Source organism: Nerophis ophidion, linkage group LG04, assembly GCF_033978795.1.
Source record: "Nerophis ophidion isolate RoL-2023_Sa linkage group LG04, RoL_Noph_v1.0, whole genome shotgun sequence".
NCBI lineage: Eukaryota > Metazoa > Chordata > Actinopteri > Syngnathiformes > Syngnathidae > Nerophis > Nerophis ophidion.
In genome coordinates, this window is record NC_084614.1 from 46,041,111 (window position 1) to 46,064,478 (window position 23,368).

At 46.9% G+C, this 23,368-nt stretch overlaps 1 protein-coding gene across 1 annotated transcript; it reads right to left on the minus strand.

The window, feature by feature from the left end:
* Positions 1-1,420: 1,420 nt before the first annotated feature.
* LOC133550445 (ice-structuring glycoprotein-like) lies at positions 1,421-2,197 on the minus strand. The gene has a single exon (XM_061896427.1). The coding sequence runs from the start codon at positions 2,195-2,197 to the stop codon at positions 1,421-1,423; it is 777 nt and encodes a 258-aa protein (XP_061752411.1).
* Between the last annotated feature and the right edge of the window lie 21,171 nt (positions 2,198-23,368).

Below are 23,368 nucleotides of genomic sequence, written 5' to 3' on the forward strand. Positions count from 1 at the left end.
GTCATGTGGAGCTGATAACGTGGAAGACGAAGCCTGGACAGCTGTTGATAGCAGTCTTGTTAGCATTAAGTGGCATCTTTCAACATTGGTCATGTCAAAGGCTCACCAAATTGTAAATGTGTTATTCATGAGGCAGGAGGTGGTTAAGTGCTTAAAAAAGTTGTTCTGTTAAAACATGGTCAACTTGATTATCGCCGTGTTGTTGGCATTGTTCTGGAAGCGAAAGTCACGCTTGGTATCTTTTATAGATTGCCACAACATAATGGAAAATAAGACTGCACTGCAATATAAATACATGATACTTTTATGAGCCATAAATAAGGTTCAATTCAGTATTTAATTTTATCCAAGATTATGTTGAAATATGCTTCAACAAAAATCTTGGGTGATTTGGCGAGGCACGACCGTATTCTCCACCCATCCCATGTGATGTCATTCCCTGTGAGGCTACAACAAACACATTGATAAGAACTCCACACTGATTTAAAGTTTTGAGACTATTTTGGAACATCACCTGACTACAGATCTTGAACATAATTACAGGTGTTTGCTGACACCACTTCCTTGAACACTGCGCGACGGAAGCAACAATCGTGTGGAAAGAAAACGAGCTAACATTTGCAGATGATCGCGTGCAAGACATGCTAAACATAGCTAAAGCAGAAACTTAAGACAGACAAAATGGCCCGTCTTTTGTAATAAGGAATGCATAGGAGGAGGTTGTGGAAGAGAGCCAGGACTAAGGTAATTTCTGAAAAGTAAGTTGAATGACATAATAGACATGATCAACAACATGGAAGACAGGTTGTATAAAATAGGAATAGGAGGCCAGTACACAATATAAAGTTTTTGTCAACACATTAAAGAAGTGACGGTAGCAGTAAATAAAGTTCAACAAAAAAAAAACAAGGTGGCATTGCTGCTACTGAAAGGAACAAATGTTTACACTCATGGCCAAAAGTTTTGAGAGTGACCTAAATTGTGTATCATAAACTTTTGCTGCTTAGTTTTTTTATGTTTATTCAATATACCGCAGACACAAATACTTAGGAAGGAGAATTTGTTTAAACATCTGTCAGGCTAGATACTCACCGTTTGCTCATGTATGTCTTATCCTGTGTTATTTCTAGTTTCTACTTCCTGTGTTTTTAAATCAATTCTTGTCCTGTTGCTCTTATTCTGTTAGTATTTCCTGTTTGTTATCTGTGTTTTGAACCACCTTTACTTTACTATGAGTACTTGTGCAGCTGGGGAGGCACAGCAACTTCCTGCTCCAGTGAGGTCATCCATGACACCGCTATCATGCCTCTCTTATTGGATGACCTCATCAAGGAAGTCGCTACCAGCAAGCCTTCCTGCTTTAGTGAGGTCGTCCACAAGGCTACAATGTCTCCCTGCTGGGATGACCACAACGACGTTGCTACCGGTACTCGCTTCTGCTCCAGTGAGTTTGCCCAGAATGCCAACACCTTTCTGCCTGTCCTGCAGACGCCGCCGTCCTATCCAGTAAGTCTGCCACAGTCGCCGCCGTCTTCTCCACTGGATCTGTCGCTGTCGCCGCCGTCTTCTTCAGTGGTTCTGCCGCTGTCGCCTCCACCGTCTTCTCCAGTGTGTCTGCCGCAGTCGCCACCGTCTTCTCCAGTGTGTCTGCCGCAGTCGCCGCCGTCTTCTCCAGTGTGTCTGCCGCAGTCTTCTCCACTGGATCTGTCGCTGTCGCCGCAGTCTTCTTCAGTGGTTCTGCCGCTGTCGCCTCCGCCGTCTTTTCCAGTGTGTCTGCCGCAGTCACCGCCGTCTTCTCCAGTGTGTCTGCCGCAGTCACCGCCGTCTTCTTCAGTGGTTCTACCCCTGTCGCCTCCGTCCTCTTCTCCAGTGTGTCTGCCGCAGCCACCGCCGTCTTCTCCAGTGTGTCTGCCGCAGTCGCCGCTGTCTTCTCCACTGGATCTGTCGCTGTCGCCGCCGTCTTCTTCAGTGGTTCTGCCGCTGTCACCTCCGCCGTCTTCTCCAGTGTGTCTGCCGCAGTCGCCGCCGTCTTCTCCAGTGTGTCTGCCGCAGTCGCCGCTGTCTTCTCCACTGGATCTGTCGCTGTCACCGCCGTTTTCTTCAGTGGTTCTGCCGCTGTCGCCTCCGCCGTCTTCTCCAGTGTGTCTGCCGCAGTCGCCGCCGTCTTCTCCAGTGTGTCTGCCGCAGTCGCTGCCATCTTCTCAAGTGTGTCTGCCCCAGTCGCTGCCGTCTTCTCCAGTGTGTCTGCCGCAGTCGCTGCCGTCTTCTCAAGTGTGTCTGCCGCAGTCGCCGCCGTCTGCTCCAGTAGGTCTGCCGCAGTTGTCGCCGTTTTCTCCAGTGTGTCTGCCGCAGTCGTCACTGTCTGCTCCAGTGGCTCTGCCACAGTCGCCGCCGTCTTGTCCAGTTTGTCTGCCGCAGTCGCCGCCGTCTTCTCCAGTGGTTCTGCCGTGGTCGCCTCCGCTGTCTTCTCAGTGGGTCTGCCGCAGTCTCCGCCGTCTGCTCCAGTGTGTCTGCCGCAGTCGCCGCAGTCTTCTCCAGTGTGTCTGCCGCAGTCACCGCCGTCTTCTCCAGTGGGTCTGCCTCAGTCGCCGCCGTCTTCTCATTGGGTCTGCCGCAGTTGCCGCCGTCTGCTCCAGTGTGTCTGCCGCAGTTGTCGCCGCCGTCTTCTCCAGTGGCCGTCGTCTTCTCCAGTGTGTTTGCCGCAGTCGCTGCCGTCTTCTCCAGTGTGTCTGCCGCAGTCGTCGCTGTCTGCTCCAGTGGGTCTGCCACAGTCGCCGCCGTCTTCAGTTTGTCTGCTGCAATCGCCGCCGTCTTCTCCAGTGTTTCAGCCGCTGTCGCCTCCGGCGTCTTCTCATTGGGTCTGCCGCAGTCGCCGCCGTCTGCTCCAGTGTGTCTGCCGCAGTCGCCGCCGTCCTCTCCAGTGTGTCTGCCGCAGTCGCCGCCGTCCTCTCCAGTGTGTCTTCCGCAGTCGCCGCCGTCTTCTCCAGTGTGTCTGCCGCAGTCGCCGCAGTCTTCTCCACTGGATCTGTCGCTGTCGCCGCAGTCTTCTTCAGTGGTTCTGCCGCTGTCGCCTCCGCCGTCTTTTCCAGTGTGTCTGCCGCAGTCACCGCCGTCTTCTCCAGTGTGTCTGCCGCAGTCGCCGCTGTCTTCTCCACTGGATCTGTCGCTGTCGCCGCCGTCTTCTTCAGTGGTTCTGCCGTTGTCGCCTCCGCCGTCTTCTCCAGTGTGTCTGCCGCAGTCGCCGCTGTCTTTTCCACTGGATCTGTCGCTGTCAACGCCGTCTTCTTCAGTGGTTCTGCCGCTGTCGCCTCCGCCGTCTTCTCCAGTGTGTCTGCCGCAGTCTCCGCCGTCTTCTCCAGTGTGTCTGCCGCAGTCGCTGCCGTCTTCTCAAGTGTGTCTGCCTCAGTCGCTGCCGTCTTCTCCAGTGTGTCTGCCGCGGTTGCTGCCGTCTTCTCCAGTGTGTCTGCCGCAGTCACCGCCGTCTGCTCCAGTAGGTCGGCCGCAGTTGTCACCGTTTTCTCCAGTGTGTCTGCCGCAGTCGTCACTGTCTGCTCCAGTGGGTCTGCCACAGTCGCCGCCGTCTTCTCCAGTTTGTCTGCCGCAGTCGCCGCCGTCTTCTCCAGTGGTTCTGCCGCGATCGCCTCCGCTGTCTTCTCAGTGGGTCTGCCGCAGTCACCGCCGTCTGCTCCAGTGTGTCTGCCGCAGTCGCCGCCGTCCTCTCCAGTGTGCCTGCCGCACTCGCCGCCGTCCTCTCCAGTGTGTCTGCCGCAGTCGCCGCCGTCCACTCCAGTGTGTCTTCCGCAGTCGCCGCCGTCTTCTCCAGTGTGTCTGCCGCAGTCGCCGCAGTCTTCTCCAGTGTGTCTGCCGCAGTCGCCGCCGTCTTCTCTGGTGGGTCTGCCACAGTCTCCGCCGTCTTCTCATTGGGTCTGCCGCAGTCGCCGCCGTCTGCTCCAGTGTGTCTGCCGCAGTCGCCGCTGTCTTCTCCAGTGGCCGCCGTCTTCTCCAGTGTTTTTGCCGCAGTCGCTGCCGTCTTCTCCAGTGTGTCTGCCGCAGTCGTCGCTGTCTGCTCCAGTGGGTCTGCCACAGTCGCCGCCGTCTTCAGTTTGTCTGCTGCAGTCGCCGCCGTCTTCTCCAGTGGTTCAGCCGCTGTCGCCTCCGGCGTCTTCTCATTGGGTCTGCCGCAGTCGCCGCCGTCTGCTCCAGTGTGTCTGCCGCAGTCGCCGCCGTCCTCTCCAGTATGTCTGCCGCAGTCGCCGCCGTCCTCTCCAGTGTGTCTTCCGCAGTCGCCGCCGTCTTCTCCAGTGTGTCTGCCGAAGTCGCCGCAGTCTTCTCCAGTGTGTCTGCCGCAGTCGCCGCCGTCTTCTCCAGTGGGTCTGCCTCAGTCGCCGCCGTCTTCTCATTTGGTCTGCCGCAGTCGCCGCCGTCTGCTCCAGTGTGTCTGCCGCACTCGCCGTCGTCTTCTCCAGTGGCCGCCGTCTTCTCCAGTTTGTTTGCCGCAATCGCTGCCGTCTTCTCCAGTGTGTCTGCCGCAGTCGTCGCTGTCTGCTCCAGTGGGTCTGCCACAGTCGCCGTCGTCTTCAGTTTGTCTGCTGCAGTCGCCGCCGTCTTCTCCAGTGGTTCAGCCGCTGTCGCCTCTGGCGTCTTTTCATTGGGTCTGCCGCAGTCGCCGCCGTCTGCTCCAGTGTGTCTGCCGCAGTCGCCGCCGTCTTGCCATTGCGTCTCCCGCAGTCGCCGCCTTCTGCTCCAGTGTGTCTGCCGCAGTCGCTGCCGTCTTCTCCAGTGGCCGCCGTTTTCTCCAGTGTGTTTGCCGCAGTCGCTGCCGTCTTCTCCAGTGTGTCTGCCGCAGTCGTCGCTGTCTGCTCCCGTGGGTCCAGTGTCGCCGCTGTCTTCAGTTTGTCTGCTGCAGTCGCCGCCGTCTTCTCCAGTGGTTCGGCCGCTGTCGCCTCCGGCGTCTTCTCATTGGGTCTGCCCAGTCGCCGCCGTCTGCTCCAGTGTGTCTGGCGCAGTCGCCGCCGTCTTCTCCAGTGTGTCTGGCGCAGTCACCGCCGTCTTCTCCAGTGTGTCTGGCGCAGTCGCCGCCGTCTTCTCTAGTGGCCGCCGTCTTCTCCAGTGTGTCTGCCGCGGTCGCTGCCGTCTTCTCCAGTGTGACTGCCGCAGTCGCTGCCGTCTTCTCCAGTGTGTCTGCCGCAGTCGTCGCTGTCTGCTCCAGTGGGTGTGCCACAGTCGCCGCTGTCTTCAGTTTGTCTGCTGCAGTCGCCGCCGTCTTCTCCAGTGGTTCGGCCACTGTCGCCTCCGGCGTCTTCTCATTGGGTCTGCCCAGTGGCCGCCGTCTGCTCCAGTGTGTCTGGCGCAGTCGCCGCCGTCTTCTCCAGTGTGTCTGGCGCAGTCGCCGCCGTCTTCTCCAGTATGTCTGCCGCAGTCGTCGTTGTCTGCTCCAGTGGGTCCGCCACAGTCGCCGCCGTCTTCAGTTTGTCTGCCGCAGTCGCCGCCGTCTTCTCCAGTGTGTCTGCCGCTGTCGCCTCCGCCGTCTTCTCAGTGGGTCTGCCACAGTCACCGCCGTCCTCTCCAGAGTGTCTGCCGCAGTTGCCGCCGTCTTCTCCAGTGTGTCTGCCGCAATCGCCGCCGTCTTCTCCAGTCGCCGCCGTCTTCTCCAGTCGCCCCCGTCTTCTCAAGTGTGTCTGCCGCAGTCACCGCCGTCCTGTCCAGTGTCTGCCGCAGTCGCCGACGTCCTCTTCAGTGTATCTGCCGCAGTCGCCGCAGTCGCCGCCGTCTTCTCCAGTGCGTCTGCCGCAGTCGCCGCAGTCTTCTCCAGTGTGTCTGCCGCAGTTGCCGCCGTCTTCTCCAGTGGGTCTGCCTCAGTCGCCGCCGTCTTCTCATTGGGTCTGCCGCAGTCGCCGCCGTCTGCTCCAGTGTGTCTGCCGTAGTCGCCGCCGTCTTCTTCAGTGTGTCTGCCGCAGTCGTCGCTGTCTGCTCCAGTGGGTCTGCCACAGTCGCCGCCGTCTTCAGTTTGTCTGCTGCAGTCGCCGGCGTCTTCTCAAGTGGTTCGGCCGCTGTCGCCTCCGGCGTCTTCTCATTGGGTCTGCCGCAGTCGCCGCCGTCTGCTCCAGTGTGTCTACCGCAGTCGCCGCCGTCCTCTCCAGTGTGTCTGGCGCAGTCGCCGCCGTCTTCTCCAGTGTGTCTGGCGCAGTCGCCGCCGTCTTCTCCAGTGGCCGCCGTCTTCTCCAGTGTGTCTGCCGCAGTCGCTGCCGTCTTCTCCAGTGTGACTGCCGCAGTTGCTGCCGTCTTCTCCAGTGTGTCTGCCGCAGTCGTCGCTGTCTGCTCCAGTGGGTCTGCCACAGTCGCCGTCGTCTTCAGTTTGTCTGCCGCAGTCGCCGCCGTCTTCTCCAGTGTGTCTGCTGCTGTCGCCTCCGCCGTCTTCTCAGTGGGTCTGCTACAGTCGCCGCCGTCCTCTCCAGAGTGTCTGCCGCAATCGCCGCCGTCTTCTCCAGTGTGTCTGCCGCAATCGCCGCTGTCTTCTCCAGTCGCCGCCGTCTTCTCCAGTCGCCGCCGTCTTCTCCAGTGTGTCTGCCGCAGTCGCCGCCGTCCTCTCCAGTGTCGGCCGCTGTCGCCTCCGGCGTCTTCTCATTGGGTCTGCCGCAGTCGCCGCCGTCTGCTCCAGTGTGTCTACCGCAGTCGCCGCCGTCCTCTCCAGTGTGTCTGGCGCAGTCGCCGCCGTCTTCTCCAGTGTGTCTGGCGCAGTCGCCGCCGTCTTCTCCAGTGGCCGCCGTCTTCTCCAGTGTGTCTGCTGCAGTCGCTGCCGTCTTCTCCAGTGTGACTGCCGCAGTTGCTGCCGTCTTCTCCAGTGTGTCTGCCGCAGTCGTCGCTGTCTGCTCCAGTGGGTCTGCCACAGTCGCCGCCGTCTTCAGTTTGTCTGCCGCAGTCGCCGCCGTCTTCTCCAGTGTGTCTGCCGCTGTCGCCTCCGCCGTCTTCTCAGTGGGTCTGCCACAGTCGCCGCCGTCCTCTCCAGAGTGTCTGCCGCAGTTGCCGCCGTCTTCTCCAGTGTGTCTGCCGCAATCGCCGTCGTCTTCTCCAGTCGCCGTTGTCTTCTCCAGTTGCCGCCGTCTTCTCCAGTGTGTCTGCCGCAGTCGCCGCCGTCCTCTCCAGTGTCTGCCGCAGTCGCCGTCGTCCTCTTCAGTGTGTCTGCCGCCGTCGCCGCCGTCTGCTCCAGGTCTGCCGCAGTCGCCGCCGTCCTCTCCAGTGTGTCTGCCGCAGTCACCGTCGTCTTCTCCAATGTGTCTGCCGCAGTCACCGTCGTCTTCTCCAGTGTGTCTGCCGCAGTCGCCGCCATCTGCTCCAGTGGGTCTCCCGCAGTCGCCGCCGTCCTCTCCAGTGTGTCTGCCGCAGTCGCCACCGTCTTCTCCAGTGTGTCTGCCGCAGTCGCCGCCGTCTTCTCCAGTGTGTCTGCCGCAGCCACCGTCGTCTTCTCCCGTGTGTCTGCCGCAGTCGCCGCCGTCTGCTCCAGTGGGTCTGCCGCAGTCGCCGCCGTCTGCTCCAGTGGGTCTGTCGCAGTCGCCGCTATCCTTTCAAGTGGGTTTGTCGCAATCGCCGCCATCCTCTCCAGTGGGTATGCTGCAGCGGGCTGCCATCCTCTCCAGTGGTTCTAACGCGCCCGCCAGCCTGGTTTCCAGTGGGTTTCCCACAGTTGCCACCCGGTTGTTTCAATAGTAATGTTCACATGTTACTCGAAACTACATGTTGCTACCACGTCATGCCAACTTGATATATTTAAGTTTCATTCAACCAGTGATCGGCATTAACAAGCTACATGTAGCTAAACTATATAGCTTACTTGCATTTTCCAGTAGATTGACAGGAGCTTAGTTAAACTTTAACAAGTAACTTTTCCCGTGGCTTAGCTACTTTTAGACCCATGTAGCTAGGTAGCTCATATCAAAGCTAGAAATAGAGAAAATGGACTGTTAATCCAGAGGGAAAAAAAATCAGGAATCACACTGTAATTTTTCATTAGTCTGCAGTTCAAAAGAGGTGTTCACACTTTGGAGAGTGAAGTGATATATTTATATAGCATGTTTTTCCAGAGACTTAAAGAGCTTTGAATAGTGAAACCAATTATCTACATCTTTAAGCTACATTTAAACCATTGTAGATGGCACTGAGAGCAGGTGAGTAAAGTGTCTTGGCACTCATTAAAGCGGCTGTTTGCAACATTTGCAAAGATGTTTAGAGGGCGCTAACTTTCCAATATATATCTTGTCACTGTTCTGAAAATTACTTTAAAAAAAGTAATTAATTATAATCACTTGTTACTTTACCAAAAAAGTAATTTAATTACTAACAGACTAACTCTAATAAATGTGCATTGCATCCGTTCTCCCCTGGAAGGGGGGTTTACCCACATTTGCGGTCCTCTCCAAGGTTTCTCATAGTCATTCCCATCGACGTCCCACTGGGTTTTGAATTTTTCCTTGCCCTTATGTGGGCGCTGAACCGCGGATGTTGTTGTGGCTTGCGTAGCCCTTTGAGAAACCTGTGATTTAGGGCTACGTAAATAAACATTGATTGATTGATTGATAATTAATTACTAGGGAAAGTATTGTATTCAGTTTAAAAAAAAAAAAACTAAAACTTTAAATATCTGGCTGAGATGTTGAATACAAGATCACAGTGTGCGGAGTCTGTTGCCTAGCAATGCATGACATCATCGAGGGTTTAAACGGAGCTGTTTGTTAGCTTCAGCAGTTAGCAGCGGCAATGTGTCGCCTCTGACGCAAGCTCTTTTGAAAAATTTCACCGGATTCTGCTTAATAAAGAGATTTACTGTCTTTCCCTGGCTGTCATATCTTCTTATCAACAAACGGGGTATGTTTTGGATGGCAAGTTTGTTACTTCAATCATTAATTTGTTCAATATTCCCATTGTGTTCGTGTGTATGTTGTCTGCTCTGGTGCCTCTTTCTATTTGATATCAAGTTCCTCTTTCTATTTGATATCAAGTTCCTCTTTTCATTTCATATCAACTTCAATGCAAAACTCGCAAGAGCATACGTGGAAAAAAATGTATCACAAGGCTGTCAGATTCCTTCAGACATCTGCCAAAATTAAACTAAGGCAAAAAATAAGCCAACAACATATTAAAATATCAAAATCTGCGTCTCACTGCCAGGTTCAAGCTTCACTGATATCTTAGATTCCATTGACAAGAGGCTGATTTGTTTGGATAGCTGCCTCGCACTTGTCCAAGTGTCCGAAAGTGTTTGAACTTAGGACAACAACAGTTTGTCTTTCTCGCCCAAGAGAACGCTGCTCTTCGGGAGTCCGTAAATTCCCTCCTCGACGGAGTGGCACAACACACCCAGGAAAATAGGACCTTGAAGGAGACAATGCTGGACCTTTAGATTCAAGATTATTTATTGTCAATACATGCACAAGACACATAAGAACTGAAAATTACATTTTCGGCACATTCCCACTAAGAGCAGACATACGTTACAGGGAGAGAAGACGGGACCGCCAACGGATCAGCCATTTTTACGGGGCTCCTTAAAAAGGTGAGAAAAGGGTGACATTGGGTGAGAGGAGGGGGAGTAAAAAAATATTAGAGTAAGGCTAGACCCTCAGGAGGTGTCCAGACTAAGTCCAAGGAAATAAAACCTCACATAGCATGGCACACATTTAGACATGGCACGTATATCACACCAATTGCAACAGAGGGAGGGGGTTGGTTTGAGGAGACTCGCAGACGCTGTATAGCGCTGCTCAGCCATCCACAGCCCCAGGGGAATTAAGCAGTGGTGAAGGCGTTGATTTCAAGGGTGGGGATCATGTGTGTGCGTGTATACCCAATTAACTTTAGGAGAGATGATTAATGTTTTTGTATGCCTGAGGCCGATAAAGTTCAGCTACAGGTGTTGTTGAGAAAAAGGAAGGTCAAAAGCGTCCATCTTTGAGGAGGCCTCCGGAGATTTTCTTCAGAACAGCCCGTTCCCGTGTCAAGACCATTCAAGGGAGTCCAAATCATAGATTAAGAAGTTGTTTTTCTTCGAGGAGACAAGAATAATGACTTATCTCTCTGTTTGTCCATGCTTTAGGTTAGAAGCATGAGGGACAATCTTGTTTTTTGCGGGAATACCATTAATGGCAGAGCAATATCTCGAGGAAATCATAAAGTCCTTCATGGAAGACCGCTCAAGCTTCCAGCGGACTCCATCAAGAACATCACCTTCCACTGCGTCGACCGTCATGGAGCCAAAAAGTTGGAGAATAGGAGGCCGAGACCCATCGTGGCCAAATTTGATCACTTCTAGCAGAAGGAACAGGTGAAGGGCTATGGCTGAGAGCTGAAAAGATCCAACTTCAGCATTAACGAACAGTTCCCAAAGGACATCCTTGACAGGCGGCGCCATCTGTTCCCACTTCGTAAGAAGTTTATCGCTTAAGGATGTCGCGCTGTCATCATGGTGGATAAACTTTTTATCAACGGTTAACTTTGCCATGATCTGGAAGCCACGCCCTGGCTGTATTATTAACCTCTGAAACACGGTAAATGTGATATGTAAATTATGCTTCATTCCCTCTTTCTTTTTTACTTTATTTTTCTCTCTCTCTCACAGTACGCCTGTGTGCCATGATAGCGCTCACATAAACCCCAACCGTTCTCTCTCTTTCGGAGAATCTTTAGCTATGTTTATTATTTTTCTTTCTCGTCTTCCTATTTATCTCACTTAGTTCACTACTTACCGAATCCACCACTTTCCTTTTTTTTTCTATTTATGTTATGTTTTTTGTTTTTCCCTTTCTATTTCTCCAAGTGTTATGTGTCCCCTTGTCATTGTCTGCATGTATCACTTGTAACACCCAATAAACACCCTTTACACATTTACTCTCTTTGCACACATAAATACATGCATGATAGGCTTAGATACAGATATGCATCACTCACACATAAAGTGTATACATACATCCACACACTTAGTTACAGTCTAGATAGATAGATAGTACTTTATTGATTCCTTCAGGAGAGTTCCTTCAGGAAAATTAAAATTCCAGCAGCAGTGTACAGAGTTGAGATCAATTTAAAGAAAAAAGTAAAAAGTAAATAATGGGGGTTTAAAAGGAAACAAAATAGAGAAATATTACAAAAAGAATAAAAACCATGGGAATAACAATATAACAGTAAAATAAGAATATAACAAGACAAAGTAGGCAGTAGTGACCATGTTATGAAAACGTATTGCACTGTTAATGTTTTGCATCCCCTGTCATCCTAATACCCCCCGTCCCCCGTCCCCCGTCCCAGAGAGGAGTTGTACAGTCTAATGGCGTGTGGGACAAAGGAGTTCTTGAGTCTATTAGTCCTGCACTTGGGATGAAGCAGTCTAGCACTGAACAGGCTCCTCTGGCTACTGATAACGCTATGCAGAGGGTGACTGGCATCATCCAGGATGCTCACTAGTTTGTCCACAGTCCTCTTCTCTGCCACCGTCACCAGTGAGTCCAGTTTCATTCCGATTGTAGAACCGGCCCGCCTGATCAGTTTCTCAAGTCTGGAGCTGTCCTTCTTAGATGTACTGCCCCCCCAGCACACTACCATGTTATGTCTAGTTATGCATTTCCACCTTACAGTGTTGTATATTTGTTGATCCTGTCACTGTCCCAGGACAGAGTGACTGTGTGATGAGTGATGAGCCAAAAAGACGCCAACGAGGAATCATCGAACAAAAAGCTTTATTTGTTTCCGCGAGACTCCAGCTGGGACTACAACTTCCAAGAGAAAGTGTCATGATCCGTGGCCCGGATTATGTTTTTGTTATGTTGTGTTATTTTTGGACTCCCTTAGTTCCTGTTTTGTGCATATCCGGGTTTTTTTGGTTTTTATGGGGATTCATTTGAATTACCTGCCTCTGGTCAGTGGTCGGCACGCTCACTTGCAGTCTACCACTAATCGGAGAGCTATTTATTCACCTTTCTCACCACGCTCAAGCGGGCTTCTTTGTTTGCTTCATGCAACAAGTTACGTTAGTAGTTCATGACTTCTAGTTTATGCTTCCTGAGCTAAGTGGTTGTTATTGGCATGTTTTTCCTTAAGCTTGTTTCCTGTTTGGCTACGATTTATGATAAATTATCTCCTACCTCATGCCTTCGTCCGGAGTCGTCCGTTTGCATCCCAGGAGAATTAACTTTTCAGCAAGTTGCAACACAGCGTAACATTCAGCTGGGAACATTACGCACATTCCTGAGGAAATTAACTATATCTTTAAAGACCCCAGATTAACCCATCTTGTTCAGATATTGAGAGATTTCTTATAGATATAGTTACCTAAATTAAATACAAGGCTGGTATCATATTTAAATATTGCTATTTCAGGACCTGAAATGCATGATGCGAAACAATAAAGCACCAGGGCCTGATGGGTTTCCTGTGGAGTTCTACAAAACATTCTGGGGATTAAAGAAAGAAATAGAATAAAGAAAATTAATTCCTTTCTCCAAATATGAACTCTGCTATAATCAGTCTCTTGCTAAAACCTGATAAAGACCCAACACTTCTGTCCAGTTACGGACCAATCTCCCTGATTAATGCTGATTTTTAAAATTATCTGAAAAGCATTACCTCAAAGATTACAAAAAGTCACTCCATATAAAGTACATCCTGATCAAACAGGTTTCATCAAAGGGAAACAATGGTCCAGCAATCTTTGCGTCTACTCAATCTGATAGACTATTCTTCATAATCTAAAAACTGCTCTTGTGTATAACACGCTGAAAAGGTGTTAGATAGTGATTTGGAATTTTCTTTCTAGCTACTCTACAGAAATGTGGATTCTGAGACTCATTTATAGCATGGATCAAGTTTCTGTATAGTTTCCCTACAGCTTTAAGTTAGAACTAACAGCCAAATCTCTCCAAGGTTTCATTTTATGAGGGGCACGAGGCAAGGTTGTCCACTTTCTCCATCACTTTTTGCTCTACTTATTCAACCTCTTTTAACCAAAATTTGACAGCATGCAAATGTTAAAGGCATCCATACTGCAACAGTTCATCATAACATAAGCCTTTATGCTGATGATGTATTATGTTTCTACAAAATCCGCATTCTTCTCTTCAAGACACAATCTCACTCATTGATAAATTCACTTCTATTTCAAATTACTCCATCAACTGGTCCAAATCTACCGGGTTACCGATTAATTTTGACTTTGAGAGCTCCTCTTTGATTTTACTGCGCAAAGTGAACATTAAATTCCTGGGTATCAATATTTACTCCACCTTGTCGGATCTGAATTGCTTGAAATACTTCCCAATCTTAAAATCGATTGAGGATGATCTGGCACGTTTGAAGACACTGCTCATCACACTTATGAGAAGGGCTTCTACCGTGAAAATGATGGCCTTGCCAAGGTTTAATTATCTCTTTTCAGTGATTCCCACCAAACCTTCTCAAATTTGGTTTGGTGTGTGTATGTATGTACAGTATAAGTACTGTGGCATTTGAAACACTTGTATTGTTTATAATAAAGGGAATTATTATCATTCATTGTCAATAGTGCTATTTTACATTACGAGATCTTTAGATATTAAAAAGTCACATTTACCTCCCTTTAAGCCAATATAGTAATGCTGCATGAGGCTGGGCCAATTAGTGGCTACGATACTAAACAGTGTACGCTGTTGGATTTGGTCTCATTTTGTTGCAAATACTGATGTTTTTAATGTTCATTTAGACATTGTTCTGCTTGGAAATGCTTAGTTCAAGCTGAAAAGGCTATATATATATATATATATATGTATATATATATATATATATATATATATTTGTATATATATATACTGTGTATATATATACTGTATATATAGAGCTTATTGACTCTGGGTACATTTCTACCCATCCATCCATCCATTTTCTACTGCTTGTCCCTTTCGGGATCACTGGGGGTGCTAGCGCCTATATCAGCTGCATTAGGGCGGAAGGCAGGGTACACAAACAGCTCAAATTGTGTTTCATCTGACCACAGAACTTTCCTCCAGAAGGTCTTATCTTTGTCCATGTGATCAGCAGCAAACTTTAGACGAGTCTTAAGGTGTCGCTTCTGGAGCAAGGGCTTCCTTATTGCATGTTAGCCTCTCATTCAATGGCGATGCAAAACACACTTGACTGTGTTCCAGCAGATTCCAATTCATTGCAGACCTGCTGTTTGGTGGTTTTTGGTTGACTGTTGATCATCCTGACCAATTTTCTCTCAGCAGCAGGTGATAGCTTGTGTTTTCTTCCTGATCATGGCAATGACAAAACTGTGCCATGCCCTTTATACTTACGAACAATTGTCTGCACAGTTGCTCTTGGGACCTGTTGCGTCTTGACCAGATGTTCCTCCAAGGGAATCTAAGTTACTGGTCAATCCCAAGTTCTTTCGATGACATATATGCTGAGTAAGAAGGACCATCAAGACAGAATTGGAATATTTTCTAGTTTATTCCAAAGCTTTGGGAGATCAGCTTAACCAATACATTCATATCGGCTGCTCGAGTTGATCTAACATTCAAACGGGAAGAGACTATTTCTTGAATCTGCAAAAAGCCCCCACCCTCCCCAGATGGGACATACAGGTTCATTGTTCAGCTCAGGATGAAATAAGAAACTAGCAGTTCTCGAAAGTCACCACTTTGCTGACCCCCTTCAGAGGCATAGCAAACCCAGAAACAGGGTGGGGTTGACCTTCGACAGCTCTAACAATGATGCGGGTGCATAGAGACCTAGCACAAGGGGCGATAAAGCAACCGCATGAAGCTATGATGGCCAAGAAAACTCCAATGGAGACCAGGGCAGACTTAATTAGGTCAGTCCACCTGCCAAAGGTGTTTTGGAACCAATATTTAAAGGGGTCAGAGACACCGGAGACTTCAGTAAGTTCCTTAGATAGGGCTTGGAGGCCTTATAAGGCCTCTGGACCGAGCCATCGGGGGCTGTGTTAGGAATGAAGGTGCAGCATTGGTCACCAAACATTGCACACACACCTTCTTCCTTGGCTAGGATGCAGTCGTCAAGGGCTATGCGGTTCTGGACGGCCATGAGGGAGGTCGGGGCAAGTTGTTCAGCAAGTCCCTCAACAGCGTCACGAGTCAGTTTGGTCAGTCTCAACAGATTATAAGAAACATTGTTTTTTATACATTCTACATAGTAGCAGCTATAACCACAACACCAGGGGGAGCTCCACAAATCATGTTAAACCCAGATTCCGATCTAACAAAGGTCTTAACTCATTCTCTTTCTATGCCACATCAATGTGGAATGCACTCCCAACAGGTGTAAAAGTAAGTGCATCTCTATCCTCCTTCAGAACCGCTCTAAAACAACACCTCCTGGCAACTTCAACCCTTTACTAATACCCTCCTCCATTCACATCCCATCTCCCCGGATTGTAAATAACCTAATGTAAATAATCAAATGTATTTGTAATGCATATACTTGTTCTTATGCTATCTGAACTCACTATGTTCACTGCTGGCTGTACTTATCCTACTAAGTAAGACCTACACTGTTTCAATGTCCATTTCTCTGTTGATGCAATTGTTGATGACTTAAGTACTGATATCAACCAAAGCTCCTCATCCCACCCCCCTGATTGTAAATAATGTAAATAATTCAATGTATATACTATGATGATTAACTTGTGTGATGACTCTATTATGCTGATAGTATATATTTGTACCATGAATTGATTAACGTGGACCCCGACTTAAACAAGTTGAAAAACTTATTCTTGTTTTACCATTTAGTTGTCAATTGTACGGAATATGTACTGAACTGTGCAATCTACTAATAAAAGTTTCAATCAATCAATCAGTCACACGGAAAATAGCACCAATGATAGGAAGGTTCTCGATACCTGCACAGGATTCACACCACAATTTGTGTTGTGAGAGGACTCCCTTGGTTGTCCTATTGCATCAAAGTAAACACCATCAGGGTTTCTCATCAAATCAAAGGAGCCCGTTACACTCCTCCGAGATAATATATGGCGGTGTCGACGGAAAGTTAGAGGCCGCGGAAACAGGAGTTCCAAAGGGTGTTAATTTGGTACCCACTAGGGTGAGTGGGGTCACCAGTCTAACCATAGCATAAAGCCCAACGGCTGACGTTGGGATTCTAATGTACAATCTGATCTCCCCACATTGCCAAAATAAGTCAGCCCTTGCCCAAGGGCCTATTTTTGAGCCATCTAACAGTGTGGTGCACCAGGAAGGGTCAATGACACCCAATTTGTTGGGGGACGAAAAGGGTCCTGTGAATTGAAAACACGTGTAATTCAACTTTTGGGCCACAAAGGGAAGAAGCCGGGTGGAATTGTCAACAGGAGGGTACACACTAGCCAACAAATCGCAACCTGGAGGCGTGGGTTCAGAAAACAAGGAGATAAGACAGTTTGAGCCATTAGTATCAGTCAATTTAAAAGGGGCGGGGTAGGTGTGGGGAAAGAGACGTCCAGCGGAACAGGCAATAGTCACCTAGATTTTAGCTCTTGTCCAGGCTAGTCATCCACCTGAGCCACATGTTGCCTGCGCCAGCTCCTATGGTCAAAGTCACCAGGTCTTCGGTGGTGATGTCTTTAGTATAACAAAGATAGAGGTCACGACCACTGTAATTGCTATTACGTCCCCTGCAATTAATCACACTGCACAGGCCAAAAATTAAGTCTTGACCCAGTCTATTTCAAGTCGGCCATATGTTCTAAGACACTTGTCAGTCACTGTCGTTGGGAAGGAGGGACTGAGGCACAAGGACAGTAGAACAAGCACAAGTACCAGTCCGTCAAGGAATACTACTGGGTGTAACATCGTGCCTTTCGTCTATCAAAATCAGGGCAATTTAAGTAACGAAACGGGGATCAATATCAAACTTTTCACTTTTTGTAAAAACACAAATTGTTATGCTGAAAATATGCAAGATAAATTGGATAACATCGAGTATATAGGCTGGTCTCAAGTAAGGATATATGATACAGCAGTTGAGTAGGTCTGGAAAATCTACACGACGGTAGACTGCAGCTCAATGGAGTAAGATCTATCTCGGCGTCATCTTCTGGGCTGTGAGACAATGTGCAGCGTGTTACTACAGCCTTGCTCTTCTATGACTTGGGGGGAGAGGTTACCAGCACATCACCCTCTTCTTTGGCTAAAAGTGAGTCTTCTGCCTGCTCCCGTCCTTCTTTAGATGCCGCAGGCTCAAAAGGCGCTGCTAGGGGGTCGAGTGAGGCAGATGATGTGGCGATGTCGGCAATGACATCTGATGGAGATCTGTCAGGTTCTTCAGCAGGAGTGCAGAGGAAGATGTGGTACCAGGTGTCCCCTTTACCAGCCAGTCGAAGGGCGTGGTACGTCCGTTCCACGACCTTGAAGGGCTCCGTCCACTTGTGCTTGACACTCTGACACCCAGCGGGCGGAAGGGAATTTGGAGTGGCAGGCTGTCATCCTCGAATCTGTACAGAGGAACTGGCACACAAATTTTGCATTTTGTAAAAATACCATTTTGTTCCCACGCTGATTGCTCCTTCCAAGGGAGCTGCTGGTCCTGGGAAGGGTGAACTGTATGCAGTTCATAGGGGGAAAAATTCAAAGGGCGTAAAAACAGTTTTATTCACGTACATTCGAATGATCATTAATGCTAATGGCAACATGTCAATCCAATTCAATTTGGTCTGTGCACAGATTTTAACCAATTTGTTTTGATGGTTTGGTTCATTCGCTCGAACCTTACCTTGGGACTGAGGATGGTAAACCGAGCCGAATCTGTGTTCTACAGAGTCCGAGAGCCTTTTCGACCAAGGCTAAGTGAGCATTTTTAAAATGGGTGCCGTTGTCTGACCTAATCTTTTTGGGGAAATAATGTCGGGCTATTAGGTCATTCGCAAGCCATTTAATTACTGATTTTGGTTCCGGCCAACGACTGTAATTGTCAACACAAGTCAGCAAGTACCTTTTTCCTATGATCAATCCGGTAATCGATCATATCAATGAAATCAAAAACTCAACGCGCTCAAACTTGACACGATCCACCCTCACCTTCTACCCCTTATGTTTCTGAAAAAGGGACTGTGTTAGTAGTACTATCACTTTCAGAAAAATCCAAGAAAAAGGGCAACTGATAGTCAAGCACAGCAAGAGCAGATGCGGAGGACAGGTCATGTTTGAGGTCGATGAAAGCCATTTCAGCCTCTGCGGACCACTGGAGGGTGGCATTAGGGTAGGGGACATCTTGGCAATATCGACCCTACATTTAATGCAAATTATTCAATATGGTGAAAGCCACAAAATATGCTTATATACATAGTGACACATATACTAAAAAAACACTAACCTTGTGGTGGATGCTTTTGCAATAGTAATGTGATATTTTACAACACCTAGTGGCCACAATAATTCAATAAGTCAAGCTCATGGTGTAGAAAGTTGAATTATGCGGACACGTTTGTTACTGAATACTTTCTATCAGACTTCTGTCTTGGCGACTTTGTGTATGTAATAAGCAACTATAATTATTTCATATGCTCAAATGTGGTGTTTTAGCTAAGTTGTGTGGTAGCTGCTAGCTCCCTGTAGCCTACAGCAGGGGTGTCCAAAGTGCAGCCCATAGCTATGTGTTTAACAGACAACTGAAACAATTGATCTGTAAATTAAGGAGTTGTTTCCTTTCTGCTCTATCACCAGCCTTGTTGTTATCCTCCTGCTTGGTCCATTTCTGCATATGACATTTAAAACCACAGCATTATTGTCCTGGTAAACGTTAAATCAATACTCCTAATTCAAAGGTAATATGTACTACTTCATGTAATTTAAGTACAATTTAAAATCAACTAAAATATGTCTGTATATTTACAATTATTCATTTTGTGCGTGATAATTGACAAAATAAAAGTATGCATTTAATCTTCTTTGTTTATTACCATGCCGTATAAGCCAGATCTCCAGAGGTCCCTAAAAATGTAAAGTCCACATGTGTTTACGTCAATAAAACACCCAATTCTAAACATGCGGTTAGAACTCCATGACCTCCCTGCACATTCAAACCAGCCACAACACACACACACACACACACACACATTTATGCATAAGCACGCACGCGCACACAAAAGAAAAAGCTGCACGAAAGCTCTTTCTCTGCGTTTCACTTTTCCATAGAACTTACAGTTACTTTTCTCAATTACCAAATGTCTGAGTTCACGATTTTACGAGTGTTGTAAACTCCCTCTTAACCCTTCCGACTCGAACTCGGAGTCATTTGTCAAGACACTTTGTCTCTTTTTTTTTTTTTTATTCGACCTGCTCCATCGTCCCCAACAACACATTCAATTGACACAATTGATAACGAGTTATCACATTCTCCCCACCTGCCATCACATTTTTTTTTCTCTTTGTCAACCTCCCCGTCCATTGTGTCTGTTTTGTCTTAATCTTCACTCGTGAAAATTATCGTACTATACGAAAGGCCTCCAACCCGTAAAATTTATCAAACTATACAAAGGGTCTCCAACCCGTTACTCTTTTAGGCGACGACCAACGACCCAGGGTGAGCCACACCCGACTCTTAGTTTACTTGTCAATTAAACTGCCCGTCACGGTAGTCCAGACACAATGACGTGAGTTGACCACTATTTACAACTACAAACCCCGTTTCCATATGAGTTGGGAAATTGTGTTAGATGTAAATATAAACTGAATACAATGATTTGCAAATAATTTTCAACCCATATTCAGTTGAATATGCTACAAAGACAACATATTTGATGTTCAAACTGATAAACACTTTTTTTTTGCAAATAATCATTAACTTTAGAATTTTACGCCAGCAACACGTGACAAAGAAGTTGGGAAAGGTGGCAATAAATACTGATAAAGTTGAGGAATTATCATCAAACACTTATTTGGAACATCCCACAGGTGCGCAGGCTAATTGGGAACAGGTGGGTGCCATGATTGGGTATAAAAACAGCTTCCATGAAATGCTCAGTCATTCACAAGCAAGGATTCGGCAACGGTCACCACTTTGTGAACAAATGCGTGAGCAAATTGTCAAACAGTTTAAGAACAACATTTCTCAACGAGCTATTGCAAGAAATTTAGGAATTTCACCATCTACGGTCCGTAATACCATCAAAAGGTTCAGAGAATCTGAAGAAATCACTGCACGTAAGCGATGATATAACGGACCTTCGTTCCCTCAGGCGTTACTGCATCAAAAAGTGACATCAGTGTGTAAAGGATATCACCACATGGGCTCAGGAACACTTCAGAAAACCACCGTCAGTAACTATAGTTTGTCGCTACATCTGTAAGCGCAAGTTAAAACTACTATGCAAAGCCAAAGCCATTTATCAACGACACCCAGAAATGCCGCCAGCTTTGCTGGGCCCAAACTCAGCTAAGATGGACTGATGCAAAGTGGAAAAGTGTTCTGTGGTCTGACGAGTCCACATTTCAAATAGTTTTTTGGAAACGGTGAACGTCGTGTCCTCCGGACCAAAGAGGTAAAGAACTATCAGGACTGTTCTAAGTGCGAAGTTCAAAAGCCAGCATCTGTGATGGTATGTGGGTGTATTAGTGCCCAAGGCATGGGTAACTTACGCATCTGTGAAGACACCATTAATGCTGAAAGGTACATACAGGTTTTGGAACATTTGTTGTCATCCAAGCACCGTTATCATGGACGCCCCTGCTTATTTCAGCAAGACAATGCCAATTCACTTGTTACAACAGCGTGGCTTCATAGTAAAGGAGTGCGGGTACTAGACTGGCTTGCCTGTAGTCCAGACTTGTCTCCCATTGAAAATGTGTGGCACATTATGAAGCTTAAAATACCACAAAGGAGACCCCGGAGTTAAACGACTTAAGCTCTACATAAAACAAGAATGGGAAAGAATTCCACCTGAAAAGCTTCAAAGATGTCTCTCCTAGTTCCAAAACGTTTATTGAGTGTTGTTAAAAGAAAACGTGATGAAACGCAGTGGTGAACATGCCCTTTCCCAACAACTTTGGCACGTGTTGCAGCCATGAAATTCTAAGTTAATTATAATTTGCAAAAAAAAATAAACTTTATGAGTTTGAACATCAAATATCTTGTCTTTGTAGTGCATTCAACTGAATATGGGTTGAAAAGGATTTGCAAATCTTTCTATTCCGTTTATATTTACATCTAACACAATTTCCCAACTCATATGGAATCAGGGTTTGTATTATGTAGAGGCGGGTAAGGTAAAAATGCACTCAATACTACAATATTACAACTCTGCCTATGAGGTCCTAAACAGTGTTTGACTTACAGACTTCAGGACAGACTCCTAATGCAGAATTTACAAAAAGGTATATATATACATATATATATATATATATATATATTAGGGGTGGGCAAATTAATGCATTAATTACGCGTTAACTCATCAATCTATTAACGCCGACAATTATTTTATCGCACATTTGCGTATGTTGTTTATATGCTTTTATTTTGTTAACGCCTTTTCTTAACAAGATGGCATCTCCCGGATGTACTTCGGCGTCGAGGAGCTCTTGGTAAAGATGGAACATTTGGCAAAAATACCGGACAATTCTGCAAATTTCATGGCTGGCTTACAGCGTGGTCACTCCGGGATCACTTACGACCGCCAGACAATTCTGAATGTGGATGGATCGGGCCGTTTTGGACTGAATGACGCGTGCTTGCTAGACCGGCTAGCTAGCATGGGAATACTTTGCCGGCTACATCCAGCGGCCTGTGAAGCAGCGGAGTATATGTGTTGTCTGTCTATTTATAAATCATGCAGACGAGGAGTGTTGGCTGAGTTCTTAACGTTTGCTTTCAGAGCGTGCATATCACAACATACAAGATGCCGTCATGGCGACACAACCTATACCGGGCTACCGCGCATGCTCGTCACTCCTGTTGCATGCTGGGTAGGTAGTTCTTTTTTTCCCTGGCTCATAACATCACAAATAGTACATGTATATGCGTTCAGTTTATCAAAGCACCAAGCAAACAATCGGAAAATTCCCATCATATCAATTCCTAGATATGGTCATAATTATTTTAAGTGCACTACGCAGAATGAACACAACATTATTAATATTGCTACTCCGGATAATTTGATCAAAAATTCCCTAAAACAGCCCACTACCTATAATATAGGTTTTTTAAACATAAGACCCTGATAAAAAAAAATGTTTCTGCTGTTACCTCAGATATTGCCTGTTCAGATGTTATGATTGTGGCTCAGAGATTTGTATGTAGATTATATTTATTTTCCATAACAAACAGGATAACTTAAATACCCTGGCAGTGGCAATAAGCTTAAATGTTTGTATTTACATTTTTGAGTTGATTTTCATAAAATATGCTATTTAACTGCTACTGTTTAACAAGGACCGATTTAAATTGTGTTTGCACAACAAATGTTTTGGCGCTTTTGTTCATGTGGGAGAATATTCCAATAAAGGTGCATTACACACTACTTTTGAATTCATTATTGGGCTTTGCGTATACAATGCAGTTAATCGCAATTAATCGGAGAAATAGTGCGATTAACTTCGATTAAAATTTTTAATCGTTGCCCAGCCCTAATATATATATATATATCTCTCTCAGACCTTAAGCTGATTTGAAATGGCTCCAAGTGACTTTGCTGACTGGTTCAAGTCAATGGTTCGTTTTTTTTTCCAGATCTTTGCCAAGTTCCTTTGACTTTCCCATTGTCGCGTTTGTAAACAAGTCTAATGACTGCATCACATGAGCCCCATTTAAATGGGCTTAGAGAAGTCAACAGGAGTCATCAATCATAATAACCCACATGAAGATAAGAGGCCATGCCATGAAGCTAATTTGATTTGATTGTGACTTTTCTACACCACCTACATTGATAACGTGTGTTGCTGTATGTATGCTTTTGAAACAGCAGATTTGGTCACATTTTCAGTAGACCCATACAAAATTTATAAAAGAACCGAACTTCATGAATGTTTTTTATGACCAACAAGTATGTGCTATAATCACTCTATCACAAAAAAAATAAAGAGTTGTAAAAATTATTGGAAACTCAAGACTGCCATGACATTATGTTCTTCACAAGTGTATGTAAACTTTTGACCAGGACTGCACATGTCCTTTATAACTGACTTTGAAACAACATTGCAAAACATTGTAAATTGAGACAACGTTTATGTCCAACGTTGGAGCCACGTTGTTGGCTGGGAAATTTCCAAAATTCAACGGTCAAATCAACGTCTGAACCCTACATTGATTAAACGTCATCAAAAAGTGTGTCGTTTCAGTTGCTCAACGTCAGAACCTGATTTAACAAGGTCTCAACGTTGTTTTAATGTCTTGTGCC

Bases quoted from the DNA above. Each gene is read 5' to 3' on its own strand.
- LOC133550445 (XM_061896427.1), bottom strand. From the start codon at position 2,197: ATGGCAGCGACTGCGGCAGACACACTGGAGAAGACGGCGGCGACTGCG.